This window comes from Anser anser (assembly GCF_964211835.1).
Source record: "Anser anser genome assembly, chromosome: 27".
Classification (NCBI taxonomy): domain Eukaryota; kingdom Metazoa; phylum Chordata; class Aves; order Anseriformes; family Anatidae; genus Anser; species Anser anser.
This window is the reverse complement of record NC_139748.1, coordinates 5,358,068-5,375,927: the sequence shown is the minus strand read 5'-3', so window position 1 is coordinate 5,375,927 and position 17,860 is coordinate 5,358,068. Positions and strand designations below refer to the sequence as shown.

General features: G+C 42.8%; 1 protein-coding gene across 2 annotated transcripts in view; it reads left to right on the top strand.

Moving 5' to 3' along the window:
• Positions 1-17,860, top strand: part of LZTR1 (leucine zipper like post translational regulator 1) — a 38,509-nt gene that overhangs the window by 507 nt on the left and 20,142 nt on the right. The window contains exons 3-10 of one of the 2 annotated variants that reach the window (XM_083812985.1): positions 660-716; positions 1,377-1,456; positions 1,831-1,939; positions 3,291-3,374; positions 4,872-4,929; positions 5,529-5,668; positions 6,664-6,865; positions 17,023-17,175. In XM_083812985.1, the coding sequence (XP_083669111.1) occupies positions 660-716; positions 1,377-1,456; positions 1,831-1,939; positions 3,291-3,374; positions 4,872-4,929; positions 5,529-5,668; positions 6,664-6,865; positions 17,023-17,175 (883 nt within the window). The remainder of the gene's footprint in view (positions 1-659; positions 717-1,376; positions 1,457-1,830; positions 1,940-3,290; positions 3,375-4,871; positions 4,930-5,528; positions 5,669-6,663; positions 6,866-17,022; positions 17,176-17,860) is intronic. The other variant, XM_083812984.1, reaches the window with a different exon arrangement.

The following is a 17,860-nucleotide window of genomic DNA, read 5'->3' as shown; positions in this document are numbered from 1 at the left end:
GGGGCTTGGGGGTGGGGTCTGACCTGAGGGGAAGGGACCTGGGGGGCTTGGGTCTGAGGGGAAGGGGCTTGGGGGTGGGGTCTGACCTGAGGGGAAGGGACCTGGGGGGCTTGGGTCTGAGGGGAAGGGGCTTGGGGGGTCCTGGCCTGAGGGGAAGGGGCTTGGGGGTGGGGTCTGACCCGAGGGGAAGGGGTTGGGTCTGAGGGGAAGGGGCTTGGGGGGTCCTGGCTTGAGGGGAAGGGGCTTGGGGGTGGGGTCTGACCTGAGGGGAAGGGGCTTGGGGGTCGGGTCTGACCTGAGGGGAAGGGGCTTGGGGGTGGGGTCTGACCTGAGGGGAAGGGACCTGGGGGGCTTGGGTCTGAGGGGAAGGGGCTTGGGGCGTCCTGACCTGCGGGGAAGGGGTTTGGGGGAGTCCTGGCCTGAGGGGAAGGGGCTTGGGGGGTCCTGGCTTGAGGGGAAGGGGTTTGGGGGACATGAGTCTGAGGGGAAGAGGTTTGAGGGGGTCCTGGCCTGAGGAGAAGAGGTTTGAGGGGGTCCTGGCCTGAGGGGAAGGGGTTTGGGGGGTCCTGGCTTGAGGGGAAGGGGTTTGGGGGTCTGGGTCCTGCCCCAAGCAGAACCGTAGCCTGCTGAGTTCCTTCCTCCCTGGTTCCTTCCCACAGGAAGACGATGCTGAACGACCTGCTGCGCTTCGACGTGAAGGACTGCTCCTGGTGCAGGTGGGTCGCCCTGCACAGCTGCCCGCAGGGGTGGGAGAGATGACTTTCTTTCTCTGCACCCCTGGTCTGGGTGTAAAAAGCTGGGACTCTACACAGATCATCCAGGAGAAAGCGTCTTACCCCCGCCCCGGTGTGGTTGCAGTTGGGCCTTCGCAAGCCCCTTGGTCTGGTGTGTGACAGAGCCTTCAGGGAGGCTGTCAAATGCAGCCAGCTCCTGCCAGGGGATGCTGGGCAACACAGCGGTGCTTGGAGCCGTGCGCTGGCACCGTTCGTGCAGTCTGAGAGTGCCAGAAGGGCACGTGGGCAGAGGGACGGGGCTGCTGCAGCCCCTCGGGCAACAAGAGGTGTAGAGAAGGGCTCATGGATGCCTTTGCTTTGCTCCCTCATTCTGGACTGTGCGATCTGTGTTGTCTTACCTGGGCCTTACTCGATATCTCCGCCAAAGAGATTTCATGTTCATTATGCTGTCTCTGCTTGCGGTGCTTAGCCTGTTATGAAGTCCTAGGTAATATAATTTAAGAAACCAAAACCAGTGAAAATAGTCAAGAACAGTAGATTAACTTTTAACAGTTATATTTCCCATTGAGTCTGCATAATAACTTTGAGCGCTTGAAGCATGACAAGGGGTGTTTGATTGCTGCTGTTCTAAATGTTGTGCAGGGCTTTTACCACGGGGACCCCGCCAGCACCACGGTATCACCACTCAGCTGTGGTCTATGGGAGCAGCATGTTTGTGTTTGGTAAGACAGTGGCAGATTACAGTTATGCATGTTTGGAATGATAAATGTGTTGGTATTTTAAAAATGAAATATTTTTAGGAAGCCTCAAAGGATCTTATTCAGTAGAAAGCCTAGTATTTTTCCATGGCTGGCTGTGATTTCAACTTTAGCTTTGAAATACTTTTGCTTCTTTGTCTAAAGCAATGCAAACTTGAAGCTCATTGCCATGGTGTTTATGTAGGGCTAAGAGTGAAGGAGAAGTCTCCCATCTGCAGTAGTCCAGTAGTTAAATAGCTTCTCTCTGTGTTGTCTAAACTTAAGTTTTCTTCTCATATGCTGACTCTAAGCATATGTGCTGTATTGGGTTTGAGTCTAATGGAATTGTTGTTGCTCAGGTGGCTATACTGGAGACATTTATTCCAATTCCAATCTGAAGAATAAAAATGATCTCTTTGAATATAAGTTTGCAACTGGACAATGGACAGAGTGGAAGACTGAAGGAAGGTAAGGAAGCGACATTATTATCCTACGCTTCAGGATTCTGAGCATCACTCAGCAACCATTAAAATGGCACATAGAATTAGTTACAATGTTAGTATTAAGGCTATAAGACTGTTTCTGATATGCTTTCTTAATTAAAGTTTCTTGAAGACTTCATCTTTTGATCTGAAGGCCTACATTCCAGAGTGTACAAGATTGGAAATTTGACAAAACCGTTCTTCACGTTTCATTTCTGGGTCAGAAGGGATGGAGCAAAGGAAACGATTTCTTTTAAATTCCCTCTTTCATGGATAGCATGAAATTTGTTGATTCCATATGGCTTCAATTTGTTTTTGTCATAAAACAAATTGAAGCTTATTTGTAGTTAAATGTACACATTCCTTTCTTATTAAAATTTGACTTTCTTGGAGCATACTTACTTGAAGTGCATTAAGGTGATGCGTGTTCACACAAACAAATTCAGAAGCAGATGAATGAGTTGACATGTGTTTGCATCTATTGGATGGAGGTTCCCATGATACAATTTTCCAAGGGAAAATTAAATACGGTAACTCTTTATTTCTTCAAGTTGGCTATGTGCATTTCAGGTTGTTTGGTGGCTCTAGCGTAACTTGCAGAAATGGGTGAGGAACACACACTCTGTTCTTGAGTTACTGTTGCTCACTGCTCATGAGTATGTTACATTTTAGAAGGTAGACTACATTAGTAATTTCTCTTTCTGGTTCTTCTAGCAACTTCGGACCTTTCAGAGAGTAATTGTTATTTATATTTTATGAATTCAAATGTCCTTCTCTTTCCCCACTGCTGAAGTTGGCTGATTTAGTAAAAGCAATTCAAATTAGGAAGGAGAAATCACATGACTGAGCTTTTATCATGGGCTCTGTATTTCAGGAATGCCCGCGCTATGCTGTCCCCAGTAGTCTTTTGAACCCTGTCCATGATTTCACTTGCGTGTTCCATCCTCTTAGTGCATGAAAACCTGCATGGGATTTTTATAACGTTTGTAGTTTTCCACTTTGCTATAATGATAGTGCTATTAATCGTCCCACTGCTTTGCTACCGTAGATAAAATACTTCAGAGTATTTGGAGCATAACAAGCAATTTGTTGGTTTATTTTTTTTCCCTGTATGTGATGAGGTAGTTTAGTGATGGAAGGAGAGAATAATGTTCTAAAATGTACCCATCAGAAGCTTGCTTTGTGTTTTGAGGACGTATGACAGAAGCAATTTCCTGGCTGAGGCAGTTCGCGTAGGGGGCTTTATTCTTGTTACCTGTGCATTTTGCCTATCGTGCAGATCCTTCGTACAGCACTTCCGTAGGTGATTAAGACTTTTTTTTTTTCCTCAATTGCAGGTTACCGGTTGCGCGGTCAGCTCATGGTGCAACAGTGTATAGTGATAAGCTGTGGATCTTTGCGGGATACGATGGCAATGCACGGTATGTGGAGGGATCGCTCCCTCCTTGGTCGCTTGTGTAAAATCCCAGTCACTGGCTTTTCACATCTGTAGAGACATTTTCGTATACCGAGTGCTTTTAACAATAATGGGAGCTTTGCTAAACCTCACTGTTGTTGAGCATTAGATTTTTGCAGTTCACCAGTACGTGTTGAAATAAGTATATGTTTAAAAGCTAAAAAGCTGGTGACTCAGAGTGGCTGTGGATGTACAGTTTGACAGCTTGCTTGGTTGCAAAGATGCTAAATGGTCTTTGAAATTTGGCAAATGAGCATTTCTTAGAAGATACCCGCTACAGGCCTCCTGATGTTGCTGAAAACTGACAGAACAAAGCCTGGGTTTTCCATGAAGTCATATAACACAACTGAGAAAACTATGTGAGCTTTTTCTTTGAAAATACGTGATACCCTTGGTGGGATATTGCACTGAAATATCAAGATTATTTAGATTGAAGGCAGATGAGATGTTAGATGAGAAAGGACTGAAAAGGAGTGGTACTGAGAAGTTAGGGAGAGCCTGGTGCTTTGTTCCAGATTCCAGCTCTTCACATGTGCTCTCAGTCCATCAGGGAAGAGTCAGTTCTGAACATGTGATTTTTTTAAATTTTTTTTTTGTCTTGGTGAAGTTGGGAAGTTTTTTATGTTGATGCACGATATCTGCATCATGAGAACACACACAGATTGGCACACACTAGGAGATGCCTCAAGTTGCCGGGTGCCTCTTCTGAGGAGAATCTGTAAAAAAGCTTCTCAGTCTCCACCAGAACCGACATTAATGTGAAGAAGCAGATGGGATCTTTCCTTTGTTTCTGGAGGAAGAATTGGAGAAAGATGCATGACTGTGGAATTGTTCTGTTCCAATTTAGGAAGTTCCCCATGGGCCCTGGGTAGCTGGAAGGAGAGACTGGGTGAGAGGAGCTATCTAATTTACCAAGATCGTGCTAAAAATGTCTTTTTGTGGAACATGAGCCTCCAGGCAACTCTGAACAAAAGAAGCATTTGTAGTCGTCTGCAAATTACTTGTACTGGGAAAATCATAGTCAGATGTGTAGTAGCCTCTGATGTGTCACGTTACTCACTTCATCCTCTTTTATGTGTTTGGAGTAGGATTCAGCCACGTAAATAGTTACTGTGGTCAGTATCAGGAGTTAGCAGGAATGAGTGAAAGAAAGCACGATAATAAGGGGTATTTCTGTAAAAATCCCAAAGATTAAATTCTAATCCTTAAGCTCCAAGCAGAGTTGTTGTGTTAACTGTTGTGTATATGTAACCAGAAAGATGCTAAAGCAGGCTCTGGTGGTGGTATAAAATATAGAGTTAGAAATTTAGGTTTGTATTATTTTTTTTCTGCTAGCAGGAGATTCTTCCTGTTCAGGAGAAGGAATGCTGATAAAATATAATCTTTGTCTTTTCAAGTCTATGAGCTAAAAATAACAAAACATAAAGTGTTTCCAGTCAGACTTTTTTGTGTTATAACACAGGTTAAATGACATGTGGACAATTGGCCTACAGGATAGAGAGCTAACATGTTGGGAAGAGGTAAGAAGCTTTAATTTGAAATAACGCAAATAACTTTTCTATTTTGGTTTTCACACACAATTACTTTAAATTTCCTATGCCAGATAGCATTGCTCTCTCTTCAGAATGTATTTGTCACACAGCTTAACAGCAGTTCAAGTTTGATTTTGTTTGTGTATCTGGAAAACACCAACAATCTATGAACGTATGATTTCTGCTTGTGAGTCTGTGAGCTGGACCTCGACTGCCCGGGGCGGCTTTGCTATGTCCCCTGTAAAAAAGGACTGTGTTTCCCGCTTTAACCACTGCCATCAACAGGAATCTTTGCTGAGTGCCTGTCAAGATCAGAGAGAATCCCCATCCTCGCAGTGACAGAGGCTTTAGAAATACGGCCTCCCATCTTTTTTTATCCGTGGTAAAATTAGTCTGTGCAGACCTGTAAGCACAGCATTAATTGATTACCTATTGCCAAATTTATGGGGACTTGATTGCCTGCAAACGTTGCTACCATGTACTCTTATGTGCGGATGCACTGCGCGTTCCTACAAGCGTACTCCACATGTGTAGCTTTGCTCTACAAAATGTTTTGTTTGTTTATTTTGTACTTCATTATCTTTCAGATTGAACAAAGCGGTGAGATCCCTCCTTCATGCTGTAATTTTCCTGTGGCTGTTTGCAAAGACAAGATGTTTGTTTTCTCTGGCCAGAGTGGAGCAAAGATTACCAATAATCTCTTCCAGTTTGAATTCAAGGAAAAAATGTAAGTTTTTTTGCAGTTAAGCTGCGCAAAATCCACATAATCCTTGACTACTTAAGTTGAGGAATGCATGTACTTGAAGCTATTGAGGAAGAATACTACATCTTATGACTAGCAAGGATAGATTAAATAAAATATGGTCTGTTTTAATGAGGCTTTGTATTTTGCCATGTGCTTTGGCTAGGGCTTTTTCAGCAAATGAACAGAAAGTTTGGTAGATATGCTTTAAGAAAGAAGCATGTATCTCAGTTTATTCTGAATCAAATGCCAAGTATTTTCTTCCTAAAAGTTGTTATGAATACTTGATTAAAAACAGACAGAGGTCCTGTAAAATACCAGTTCGCACTAGAATCATTAGGAAATGTGAAAGCACAGTATCTTTTAACATCTTGAGTATTCAGTTTGAGACATTTAGTGTGACTTGCTGGGAGTGCTGACTGTTGCTCTGAAAGTGTGACCCCTCTGGTGAGAGACAAATGCCGTAAGGTGGGCATGCAGATCTTAGGGTCTGTTCTGGGAACCTGCTCTGTCTGGTTACCAGTGGAACTGGCTGATGTGGAACCACAAGTGAAACAACAGCCAACTGCCTCAAATCCTTGGCTGAAATAGTGCTATCATCGTGAATAAGCAAGGCCTTGCCGAAACGTGCTACATAATCAGAATGCTGCCGTTTACTTGGAAGGGTTAGCTGTTAAAATGTGTGACAGTAGATCACTAATTCCTTTCCCAGTTGAGGTCTTTGAGCTGCTGGGGTTTACATAAACATGTCTAGGTTAAGGAGACGCGTTGCCTTTATGACATTCTCAGCTGTTTAGCAACATGGAGCTGATGCAGGTCTCTGAGAAGTTTAAGGGGGTTGCAGTTGCCTGTGATTGTGTGGGTTCAGTAACAACTCTAATGGGCTTCTCTTCTTAATTTGTATAATCTGAGTGAGAGCGAGAAGCTGACTTTGAAGAGAAATGTGAAAGATGCACTCTGTTTCATGTTTGGTGTTTCAGCTGGACACGAATTCCTACTGAGCACTTGCTGCGGGGCTCCCCTCCTCCTCCGCAGCGGCGGTACGGCCACACAATGGTGGCGTTTGACCGGCATCTCTACGTGTTTGGTGGTGCTGCAGACAACACGCTGCCCAACGAGCTTCACTGCTATGACGTGGACTCTCAGACCTGGGAGGTTGTCCAACCCAGCCCGGACAGTGAGGTAAAACGTTCGGCTTTTGGTTTTGCTGACAGGTTACGGACATGTTTTTGACAAGGACAGAGGCTTTTAGTTAAATAATAGTAGTTCCTTCCCACTAATGGTTAAGCAGCTGAAGGATTATGGATAGCAGCCTGTGAAAGTTAGTCAGATTTACTATTAGTCTGCAGTCATGTTTAAAACTTTGCTTACTGCTGTTTAAAGAAATACCGTAAAAGACTTGTAATTCAAGTTGTGAGTCAGTCTGACAAAGATTAAGAGTAATCTCACCCTGTGGACGGGTAGTGATTATGCGATAAAATGTCGCTCTTTTTTCGTAGCACACTGATAAATGCTCGTCTCTGAGATAACCTGGCACTGCAGAGCTGAAGTGCTGAGTGCGTGATATTAGCAAATGGGGTGGCCTCTAATCATCTCTTTCCCAGCATGCAAAAGAAAAATAGTTTTTTTGAAGCCTCTACTAATACACGTATTTCCTGGAGTTGGAATGGCTATGTTGACTGTATTTGGTCATTTTAATAGAATTTGCTTTAAGCCAATTTAAAATATTTCAGCTGATTTAGCAGTAGGTTTAGGGTATTTGTGTTAGCTGATGGGTGGTGAAGAAATGCCTAGATGCTTGTGTGCTCTCTAGAGAACTGTGGAGATTAAGGTTATACCGTAAAGGGATGAATATTACATGGATTAGGATCAAATGCAGATTTACTAATTTTGCCAGAATTGGTATGACAGAGGTGCTTACATCTTTGACTGCTGCACTGTATTTTAGTTGTTTACAAAGATACATAATTCAGCATTTCATGAATAGGAAAATCCCATTTACACACCGCTTGTAAATTAACAATGGATGTGGGCCTGATTTTGAAAAATTATTTGACTATAAAGTATTTCAAGGTAGCCTATCTTATGCTTTATGAAGCTCATTTATTTTAACGTGAAATCAATAAAAAGGCATCCCCGTTTTTTAAAGATGTGACCACCTTTGGGAAGGTAGATAACATTCTGTACCTACTACCTTTATTATTTGACATACAAGGCTTCCTCAAATATTGGTTCCTCACAGTACCATGCTTATCACTTTCAGGAGCAGAACTGCTGGCAGTGTTGTAAAACAGCACTATTACCTGATTTAGGCCCTACTAAAATGAATATGGCACTCCATATTTCAAAACTCTATTCATGGGCTATCTCTAATCCCAGGCAGGTGTCTCTGCTGGTTTTGTGTTACCTTTTGAAGGTTCTTCTGCAGCTACGGTGTCCAGAGACTAATTTCACAGAAATAGGAAGTGACAATGAAGCACTGTTGAAACGTGATTGTAAATTTTCTAAAAAGACTGATTAACTGCAGGATCTGAGAGACTTTTGACATTTTAAATAAGTTCTAAATAATTTTATGTATTCTGGAATGATAAGTACATCATTTCTTGGAATTATTTTCCTGAAGTTTATATAGGCTTTTGGTAAAGACTTTTGACAGTGGCAGTAAATCTCTCATACCATACTACTCCCAGGACACTCTTTGAACTTGAAATTTCCTTTGTCATCCATATTTGTGAACAGAACGAATCCCATTACGTTGAAAAAGATCCCATTAAATAGAAGACAATGAGTGCAATGTTATCCCAACACTTAATTTCTGCTTCTATGTGAAATGCTGGTGACCTCTGTTAGTGTCCAGTAGCATAATCTGTCTTGGCCTTTGAAACAGTTGATTTTTTTTTTGGTGGATGGATTGGATGGCACTGGGGACGGTGTTGGGGCCCATCCTCTTTAATATCTTCGTGGGTGACTTGGATGAGGGAATTCAGTGCACCCTCAGTAGGTTTGCAGGTGACACCAAGCTAGGGGAAGTGTTGATCTGCGGGAGGGTAGGAAGGCCCTGCAGTAACCCTACGTAGGACCCTAAAAAACATGTACGGTGCCAGTGCTCCCAACCGTAAAGGCTCCCCAAGGGAGTTGAGTTGTACCCGAAGGCTTCCGTTGGGAGCACTTTTTGATGGGAGAAACTGGCGCCGTATGTGTTTTTTAGGGTCCTAATTAGGGTTAACCTTAGTTTTACATGTAGGGTTTTTTTTGGAAAGAGATAAGGTGCAGACCTCGACGGGATCTGTCAATGGGCAGAGACCAGTGGGATGAAATTTAACGTGGCTAATTGTCGGGTCGTGCACTTTGGCCACAACAACCCCATGCAGCGCTACAGTCTTGTGGCAGGGTGGCTGGAAAGCTGTGCAGAGGAAAATGATCTGGGGGTGCTGGTCGATGCTCAGCTCAGCATGATCCAGCAGTGTGCCCAGGTGGCCAAGAAAGCCAACGGCATCCTCGTTTGTGTCAGGAATAGTCGGCCAGCAGGGCCAGGGAGGTGGTGGTCCCCTTGTGTTCTGCTCTGGTGAGGCCGCACCTCGAGTGCTGGGTTCAGCTTTGGGCCCCTCACTACAAGAAGGACATCGAGGCCCTGCAGCGTGTCCAGAGAAGGGCTCCGAGGCTGGTGAAGGGCCTGGGACACAAGTCCTGTGAGGAGCAGCTGAGGGAGCTGGGGGGGTTTGGGCTGGAGAAGAGGAGGCTCAGGGCAGAGCCCATTGCTCTCTGCAACTACCTGAAAGGAAGATGTGGGGAGCTGGGGGTCGGCCTCTTCTCACACATAACCAGGGATAGGACCAGAGGGAATGGCCTCAAGTTGTGCCAGGGGAGGTTCAGGTGGGAAATGAGGAGACATTTGTGCTCAGAAAGAGCGGTCAGGCGTTGGGACGGGTTGCCCAGGGAGGTGCGGGAGTCACCGTCCCTGGGGGTGCTCAAGGAAAGGTTGGACGTGGTGCTTGGGGACAGGGTTCAGTGGGTGACAGTGGTGGTAGGGGGTGGTTGGACCAGGTGATCCTGGAGGTCTTCTTCAACCTTAATGATTCTGTGGTTCTATGTATTTTTTCTGTAAGATGTTACATGGTCTTAGAAGTGCTGCGTTACAACTTTGCTTAATAGTGCCACAGCTAGAGCAAGTATGTAAGCAGGTTAACTTTCATTTGAAAAATTGAATTTCACCTCTTCTGTAGATTGATGTGATGCATTTCCATTATTCTTTCTTCTTTTGGACTTTTAGCACTGTGTGGATAAAGTCTCCAGAGTTCAAAATAAGAGGGAATGGCATTGATTTATCTATTAATTCAGTAGTGATTTTTAAAGTGCTTTGCAAAAGATCTTACTCTTGTTCATCATGAGTATAAGACACTGCTGCCTTTCTGTCTTCTTTCTTCTCTGAACTAAGATGCAGAGCCAGCCCTGAGAAGCTTTTCAGACTGATCCTGGTAGTGATCTGGACTTTTCAGACCTAAGCCAGTAATAGAAACGAACTGTTGGCTGTCAGGTGGAAATGGCATTTGTCCCTGCTACCCTGGTAAGGGCAACGTGGAAGGTGACGTAAAATAAGACGGGAATCTCGAGGCTTTTGCCCTTGCGAAGGCAGCACAATTTTGCTATTAACAGGGCTAGTTCCATGAAGGACATTGAAGCAGTTCTTGAGGACAGGCAGCTATCACGTATCAGGTGCTGTAGGTGCACTGAGACAGTCTTGCATTTTCTCTAAACGGGTAGAGCAAAGACTGGAAGTGAGTCTGGCAGTGGACCTGTTTTAGTTCTCTGCTCAGGTCTCTCAGAATTGTTGACAGTGCTTTGCTGTGGCATGGAGGATTGGAAAATGACTTAAAAAACAGAAGAGAGGGTCCTAAATTGAAAAGAGATCAGCAGTTCAAAAATAAACCAGGAACTCCTCTGTTACGCTGTTAGGAAATCATAGTGATTGGCAAGACATGCTTTCTGAGCTGCACAGTTGCAATCCATATTTCCTCAGGCCTTTTCTTGGTACTGTAATATATGTACATATGTATTTTACCGAGCATGCAGAGCTATTCTCCATCTTTTCTCTGTTAGATGATTTTCACAGTTGGTGGTTCTTCTTTTCTAAGGCAGCTGGAGGAATATCAGGTCTGTGTCCTTTCTTGTCTGTATAACATTGCTCAAGCTTCTTGAGGTGCTGGATTTCCTTTATATAGGGCTATCAGAGAATTTAAAAATAATTTAAATAGATTTTCCTATTTCTTTGTTGCGCTTGATTTTTTCTACTGAACCCAAAATATCCTTCCCTTTCTAGCGAAGCTTGGAAGAGCACAAAAAATCGGCAGGCAGCAGGAGGGAAGATGCCCCATCTATCACAGTGGCCTCCCAGCAGACAGATGCACACGCACGCAGCAGCCACGGTTCGTCCTAGAGCAGAGGAGCATATTGCAGGCAACAGCAGGGAGCTTGAGGTCTGGCAGGGAAGCACATCGGCGCTGACCCCCTTTGTGTGTGCAGTCACACAGAATCAAAAATGGTGTTTGGAAACAGCCACCTGCATCGTAGAGGACAAGGTCCTGTTGTAGGAACAGGAAGAAAATTCTGCTTCCTCACAAAGTGTTAGGAAGGTGAGGTTAAAATGCGTATGGGTTGCTCCCCTTGTACCAGGCTAATTGCCATTGACTCCCCAGTGACTGCAGGTACTAGCAAGCAGCCTGCCTTTCCTAAAGTTAAAAGAGAAATTTCTTAATGCTTGGCTTGTGGAACATTTTAGTTTCACAATTAGGCGTTTCAAAGCCAAGAGCAACATACAGTTCTGACTTTCAAAGCTCTATTATTTGATTTACTTTTCTTTTTAATAAACAAAAAAGGAGGTTAATGTGTTGGTAACCTTCTCTGGCTTACTTTGAGGCACAGTTCTGGAGTTCTTCAGATGGATTACTGTGATATGGTTTGTGGGCAGCTAAGAAGGATTAAAAGTACTTACTCATCCTGCCATGGATGAGTCTGCCACAGTCTCCCTGTGCAGAGATCAGTTACACCCGCTGAGGTATCTTCAGGCAAAAGAAACATTATTATGTGAACAAAAGTCTGAATTCCTGCAATGAGGCCCCTGACAAGATCTCATTGCTTTCAGATGTGGTGAGCGTAGTTGCCAGGGTATCATATTCTGCTATTAGAGATAAAATTTGGCATTTCACAGTCTCAAGAGAAGACCGATACTTCATATGATAGTAAATAAAATGCAGTGTTCGGGGCTGCATCCTTTTTAGAAAATATTTTTTTAAAAATCAGAATTGTCATACCAGTGACCTTTTCAAGTTTGTGCTCAGTAAACTAGAGACATCTAGAAAAATATGTGATTTATTTTAAAAAATGGTTATTAGACTATAGTTAAGATGGTTATGCACCTTGATTTCTTTTTGTCAAGTCTGCATTCATATCCTTTCTGAGTGATGTTTATGATGTGCTCTTACACAATTATCCCAGAGAAAGAAAAATTCAGGCTTATGTGGATGCTAGGCAGAAGGCATATATTTCTGTAGCTCACTTACCAGGAAGAAACCAGAACAATGCAGTATTAACATGACTCACGTTAAACGGATATAAGGCTGGATAAGTGAAAGATTTTAACTAAGGTGGATGAGGAGTGGTTACTCTGCATGTGATTCTGCTTAGGTCCCTTAGAGCCCCCTTCTTGTTGTCGCACTATTGAAAACTTTTGTCAATGACCTTGAAAGAAAACAGGAAATCACAGCTTCCCCCTGGTATTTTCTAATTGTCTGGAGTTTTAATGATTAAAATAAGAGGCCACCCAGTGATTTGGATTTCTTGTTAAGGTAGGCACAGACAAACGACATATTTCAGTATGTCTGTAAAGAAACATATCTAAGAACAGGATATGTGGTCTATGCTTAACTGTTTCCTGTAACAGTATCCTAGGAAACAATGACTTAAAAACTTTAGTCATTGTGGGTAGCTGAGACAAGCTCCCTGTAATGTAAAATGGCTGGAAGTGCTAATGATATTCTTGGCTCTACCAGCTGACATAGCGTAGCATCATTTAGTAACATAAATACATTACTCTTGTGTTCCTTAGATAAATCTTCCAGTATAATATCTTACCATCTTGTGTTTACAGATCAAGGCGGTTGTTCAGAGAAGAAATCTGAAAATGATTAAAATCTGGGAAACATAGTAAAACAGCTGTGAAGCATAGTCTTTATAGGGAAAGTTTAGGAAATTAATTCTTCACTGGCCTACTTGGGAAACTAGAGGTTTTTTAATCTATTGGTAAAATATAAAGCAAGATCCAGTGGCTTCAAGTTGAAACTGGAAATATTCAGTCTAAAAAAAAGAGAAGGAAATAAAAGTTTACAGGTACAGTGAAGAATGAGAGTAATGATTCGTTGGAACATTTTATCAGAGTTCTTTGGTACATTCTTCACTACTTCTAAAACAGGCTGTGATATTTTCTAAAGAGAAAGTTTTCCTAGAAGAAAGGCTTCAGTGCTGCTTCAAGGAAGTCTTGTAGGTTGTTTTATACAGGAAGTCAAATTGAGATCCCAGAAGTACAATTACAGTAATTTGATCTTTGAATACACATCAGGGTTCCAAAAAGAAGCAAGTGTTCGGTCACTTGATCTTTGTAATCTGCTGCTGGATTGCAGTATGCGGGCCTTTGAGACATGTTCATTGGATTCGGCAACACTTGCTCTTTAAACTGTGCCTAATCCTCTCTGATGATTTATACATTAAGACTACTTTCTCAATTTTGCAACATATGTATAGAAATTATTTTAAAAGAAAATGAGTTTAGTATTAGTAGAGTAATCTTCAAGTAAATTACAGATTGGCTCGTATTCCAACCTTTGCAGTGATAGCGGTATGTGTTTGAATGTTATTGTTAAAGAACTAAGCTCTCAGTTTCCATGCTGTATTCTCTAGTGAATATCAAGTGGAAAAAATCTCATTTTCAGCTGAGTGGAATATCAAATCATGTGCACTGTCCCGTCCCCTATTACTTACCACAACCACAACTACAAAATCTCTGGAAGAGCTGATATCACACCAAGCTTACTCATATTTATGACTTTGTATCTAGTGCTTTATCCTGTGTTTCAGTTTCTTCATCATGGTCTTCAACTTTTAGGTTGCAGACAAAATATTTTCAACTTACTAACAGAATTGCAGTGTTGAAGATTTCATGAGAAGTTTTTAGAAAGCTGCTGCTGGAAATCTTTAAGAACTGGTTAAATGAACGTCTCTCAGGAATGAAATATGTATTGTTGACCCTGGTTGGGACAGAGGAATGGAAATAACCTTTAATGAGGCCCTTTCTAGGTATCCGTGATAGAGTTTTAATTCCTTATCTTCTTGTATGGTACAATCAGGAAAATAAGAGGGGAAAGGAAAAGCTAAATTTCCATCTTAGACATAAATTAAATTTCCATCATAACAGGAGCTTAGCTAGAGTTTCATACCTGGAGTATGTTAAAGAATGGGAGGGAATCGTAAAATCACAAAAGCAGGTTGGTTGGAAGGGACCTCTGGAGTTCCCGAGTCTAACCTCCTGTTCCCAGCAGGTTCGCTTAGGGCAGGTTGCCCGGGACCTTGCCCAGTGGAGTTCTGTGTGTTTCTAAGACCAGCGATCTTCCTGCTCAAGGAACAGCCTCTTCCTGCTCCTGTTGCAGTGTTTGTCCTCCATCATGGTAATAGGTGTCTTCCCTTCATACCAAGTCAGAATTTCCCATGCTGTAACTTATGTCCGTTGCCTGCTGTCTTTCCACTGGGCACCTCGCAGAGGAGTGTCTCCTCTGCACTCCTCCTGTCAGTACTTTCAGACAGTAAGGTATTTCCTTCAAATTTTCTTCTCTTTACAGAACAAGCCTTCACGCATCATGTGCTTCAGCCCCATCATCTCGTTAGCCTTGCACTAGACTTGTTCCAGTAGGTCAGTGCCTTTCTTGTACTGGAGAGCCCAAAATTGGGCAGAGTACTTCAGATGACATCTCATAACTGCTGAACACCGGAGGGAAGATGACTTTCCTCAGCCTGCTGGCTAAATGTCTGCTGATACAGCTGAGGATGCTGTTGGCCTCCCTGCAGGAGAACACTGCTCACTCCTGTTAAGCTTGTTCTCTACCAGGACTGCCAGGTTTTTCCTGCGAAGTTGCTTTCCAGCCAGACAGTCCCCAGGCTGTATCATTGCAATGAATTATTCTGTCCCAGGGACGGGACTTTGCATTTGCCTTAGTTGAACTTCATGAGACAACCATCAGCCTGTTTTTCTACCCTAGGTAAGTCCTCCTGAAAAGCAGCCTCAAGCATTTCAACCACTGCAGACAATTTGATGTCGGCTACAGATGTGCTGAGAATGTGGTGCCCTCCGCTAACCTGTCAAGCCAGTCAGCATTTTGCAGAAGACAATCAGAGTAATTAGGAAAGAGTTATTTGGTAAATCCTTGCTGACCGTTCCCAGTCATCTCCTTCATGTGGTGGAAGTAGCTTCCAGGAGGGTTTGCCCCATCACCTTCTCGGGACTGAAGCTGGGGTTGACCGGCCTGTGGTTAGCTGCCTGATCCTGCTTAAAGGTGAAAGAAGCCTTTACCCAAGCTGTGTTCCTAGGTTAACTTCTTGCAAGAGTTTTAAAAGGAATAGGTACTTCGTGGATTGTAAACAGCACTTTGTTTACTGTCTAGTGCCGTAAGCCATCGTTGTCTAGAACAGATGAGTCCATTGCCTTATTCTTAGAAAGGAATAACTTCTGTTCCTTAGAAAGGAATGACTTTCTAAGGAAGGGCACAACAAAGCAATTCAGCAGTTCCATTCTACTTCCTTGCACATTTGCAGAGCTCTGACCTATTGAAATTCACTATAAAATGGTTCTGTTCCAGTTTTGCCTGGAAAGTTTATAGATTTTCTGCACTCAGCATGTGAAAATATTTTTAGTCCCTAAATCCCCTTGAACTTAATAAACATCCAAAGCTCTGTCTGCCCATCTGTTTGAGCATTTTATGCTGCTGCCTAGTATGATAGTGCAGAAGCATCTCTTGAGTGTAATCAGCTACTAGTAATGACTTCCTATTTGGACTTGGAGCTTATGGTTTTCTTACAGTTTCAGAGGAAAAAAATGATTTTAATATATTTATTTTTTTATCTTTATGTTGGTTCACCAGATTTGCTTGTTGATGGCTTTAGGTCTTTTTATTTCATTTTGGCTTGGAGTTGTTAGTGGTACTGGATACTCATCGAAGACCCTAGGCTGCGAAAGAGGTCTGGGCTTTGGAGTTCAGCGCAACGATCAGCTTGTTTAATACGTGCTCTTTCGCATATGGGGGCGAGGACAGAAGTTACACAATTAGAAATGCGTCCTATAAATACAGGATGGCGTTTGAGAAGCTGAGAAAATGAGGAAGAAGAGCCTTGAAATGTGGCTGCAGTGGATTTGATTTTAGCTACTTCCTAGTATTGCCCATAGTGTTGAAATTTCACTCTGAAAAGGGATGGAAAATGTTAGAAATGCTTTCAGAAATGAATAGGCGATGCAAGGTAAACACTGGAAGCAGCACAGATACTCCCAGGCTGCAATAACAGTATATATAGCTAATGTACTCTTCACGGCCAAGAGAAGGGATCTTACCACGACAAAGTTTGGAAGAGATTCATAGAAACTTTTGTAACTGACCCAGATTTCTTGACAGAAGTACCGAGGAGCTGCGTTTGGACCACGAGTAGGGCCGGCTGAGCGCTTGGCCGCAAGGAGCAGCCAACGCGTGGCGTAACAGGCAAGCTTGGCTGTTACTAGCTGTAGAAAAAATTTTACTTTGTCCTCTTCCAAACACGTTAGCTAGCTTTGACTTGAGGTCCAGGTTGTCTCTTTGTGGTGCTTCGTCTGCGCCGTTTTTTGATCAAGCCAAATTTGGGAAATCTGTCTCCGACTATGGGAATATCTGAGATATTGCCTCTCTGCCATCTTTGTTCATGATCTGAATTCTTCCTGCTTGCAATAAACAAAATCCTTAGCTTCTCACGGAGAGCCAGTGGAGGAAGAGGGCAGACAAAAAGGAATTAATGCTTAAGGTTTTAATTGCTGTGTACATCTGTTGTTGCAAAAAGCGTAAGCAAACTACATGGCTAATCTGTTGAATTGTTCAGTCACAGTGGTAGGCTGCAAACAAGACTCTGATGCTTCTCTGGGCCGATTCTGAATGTTCTGGATATATGGGCGTGATCTTTTGGAGCTTCACCTGCAGGGGGACTCCTGCTCGGTGTCCAGTCTCTCATGCCTCCCATCTGTACTTTTACACGTTACCGTTTTTAAATCTCGTAACCAGGTTTCCCATGCAGAAATGGCTGAGAGAGTATCTGCCCCAGAAGAAGCTCCTTCCTTGCCCTCAGAAGAACGTGGTTTAAAAAAGTCTTGGGATGTATTTGGTTTAGATTTCGGCATAACAGCAGTTAAGCAGCCACCCACAGCAGACTCAGAGGTAAACAAAGAAACATACAGAAGTGGGAAAAAAAAAAAAAGGCAAATTAAATTCTATTCCAGGAGAGAGAAATAAATTTCGGTCTTATATATACTTTCTCTCCTCCACTCCTTTTTTTTTTTTTCTCCTTGAATTTATCTGGAGACTTTTCACCTTAAGCTGTAATCTAAGAACCACTTAAGCTTCAACTATGCACATGAGTTCTAAATTGCTTATAGAAAACTGTTATAGACCCCTGAGTGAAAAGTATTCATTTGATTTAATTCTACTTTTACATTGATTCAACTTAATTCGTTAAGGACTTTAAGTAAAGCTGAATGTATTCCTGGTGAGGTTAAAATTGAAACCAATGAGTTTATGTAGAGGTTTGCACAGGTTTAATTAAGTTCATTTTAAAGTATGTGGAATCAGCACCAGAGTTGATGCTCAGGGCTCTAATCTCAACTATTTGAATGATTGCTAGGCTCTAGCACAGAGAGAAGCAGAACTAATGCACCGCTTTGTAAGTCAAATCAGAACCCCGAGGAGTGCCACAGGACAAGCTCTCAATTTGTGCTGTCTAGACTGGGTATTGAAATGAGTTCTGAGTGCAAGAAATGCCCCAAAAAAAAAGTTCTGAAATACTTGCATTTTGAAAATGATGGTTTAAATCATGGCAGCAGCATGGAGACATATACTGGAAGGG